This window comes from Quercus lobata, chromosome 10 (assembly GCF_001633185.2).
Source record: "Quercus lobata isolate SW786 chromosome 10, ValleyOak3.0 Primary Assembly, whole genome shotgun sequence".
In the NCBI taxonomy this organism is placed as follows: Eukaryota; Viridiplantae; Streptophyta; class Magnoliopsida; order Fagales; family Fagaceae; genus Quercus; species Quercus lobata.
Genome location: NC_044913.1, coordinates 33,247,164 through 33,248,103, shown reverse-complemented (window position 1 = coordinate 33,248,103; position 940 = coordinate 33,247,164). Strand labels below are relative to the sequence as shown.

At 45.5% G+C, this 940-nt stretch overlaps 1 protein-coding gene across 1 annotated transcript; it reads right to left on the bottom strand.

The window, feature by feature from the left end:
• Positions 1 to 255: 255 nt before the first annotated feature.
• On the bottom strand, positions 256 to 702 carry LOC115964656. Its single transcript, XM_031083922.1, has one exon. It carries the CDS (start codon positions 700 to 702, stop codon positions 256 to 258), a length of 447 nt encoding a protein of 148 aa, XP_030939782.1.
• Positions 703 to 940: the final 238 nt, after the last annotated feature.

The window sequence follows — 940 nt, the reverse complement described above, 5'->3', positions numbered from 1 at the left end:
GGGTCGATACAGAAATTATTGTAACCTCCGCTCTTTGACCAGTTGCTCTAAATGGTTCCATAACGTTTGGTAGTCTTTGATGGTATGTCCCCGCTCTTAGTGGTACTGGCAATGAAGGCTCTGGTTGTGCCTCAAAGGGTCTCCACTCATCTTGTTCGGCCATTTAAAGTATGACTCATTTTTTATTTTCTCCAAAACTTGATGCACTAGTTCTCGGAATACGGTGTTAACCGCTTGAGAAACTACAGGCCCAGACTACCCAGCAAAATCCCTCCGAGGTTTGTCATTGTTGTAGCAGTCCGACCTGAAATCCCTCCTCTCCTGAAGGATAACCTTACTCTTTCTTCTACCCTGCTGCTGGTCCTTCCCAACTTTCTTGTACTTATCAATCTGATCCATGAGTTGGCGAATACTAGTAACAGGTTTCCCAGTCAAAGACTTCCTTAAGCCATGCACGGCAAGTAGGCCGAGCTTGAAAGTGCCGATGGCTACATCATTAAAATCACCATCTATCTCGTTGAACATCTCCCAATATCTGTCCGAATATGTTTTCAGGGTTTCTCCTTCTCTCATGGACAAGGATAACAAGGAAGCTAAAGGCCGAGGAACCTTGCTGCACCTAATGAAACGGGATCTAAACGCCTGAGTGAGTTCCTTGAAGGAATCGATGGCACCTGCCCTCAAACGGTCAAACCACCTCATTACTACAGGCCCCAGGTTGGATGGGAATACCTTACACATCAAGGCTTCGTTCTTGGAATGTACAGCCATCCTTTGATTGAAGTGGCTAACATACTCTACAGGATCTGTTCTGCCGTTATATATGGTGAATGTGGGTTGAGTGAACTGCCGAGGAAGTCTCCTTCCCTCAATCCAGCACGTGAAAGGTGACTTGGAAATTTGGTTAAGTGCTTTACTCATAACATCATTTCCCATGCCT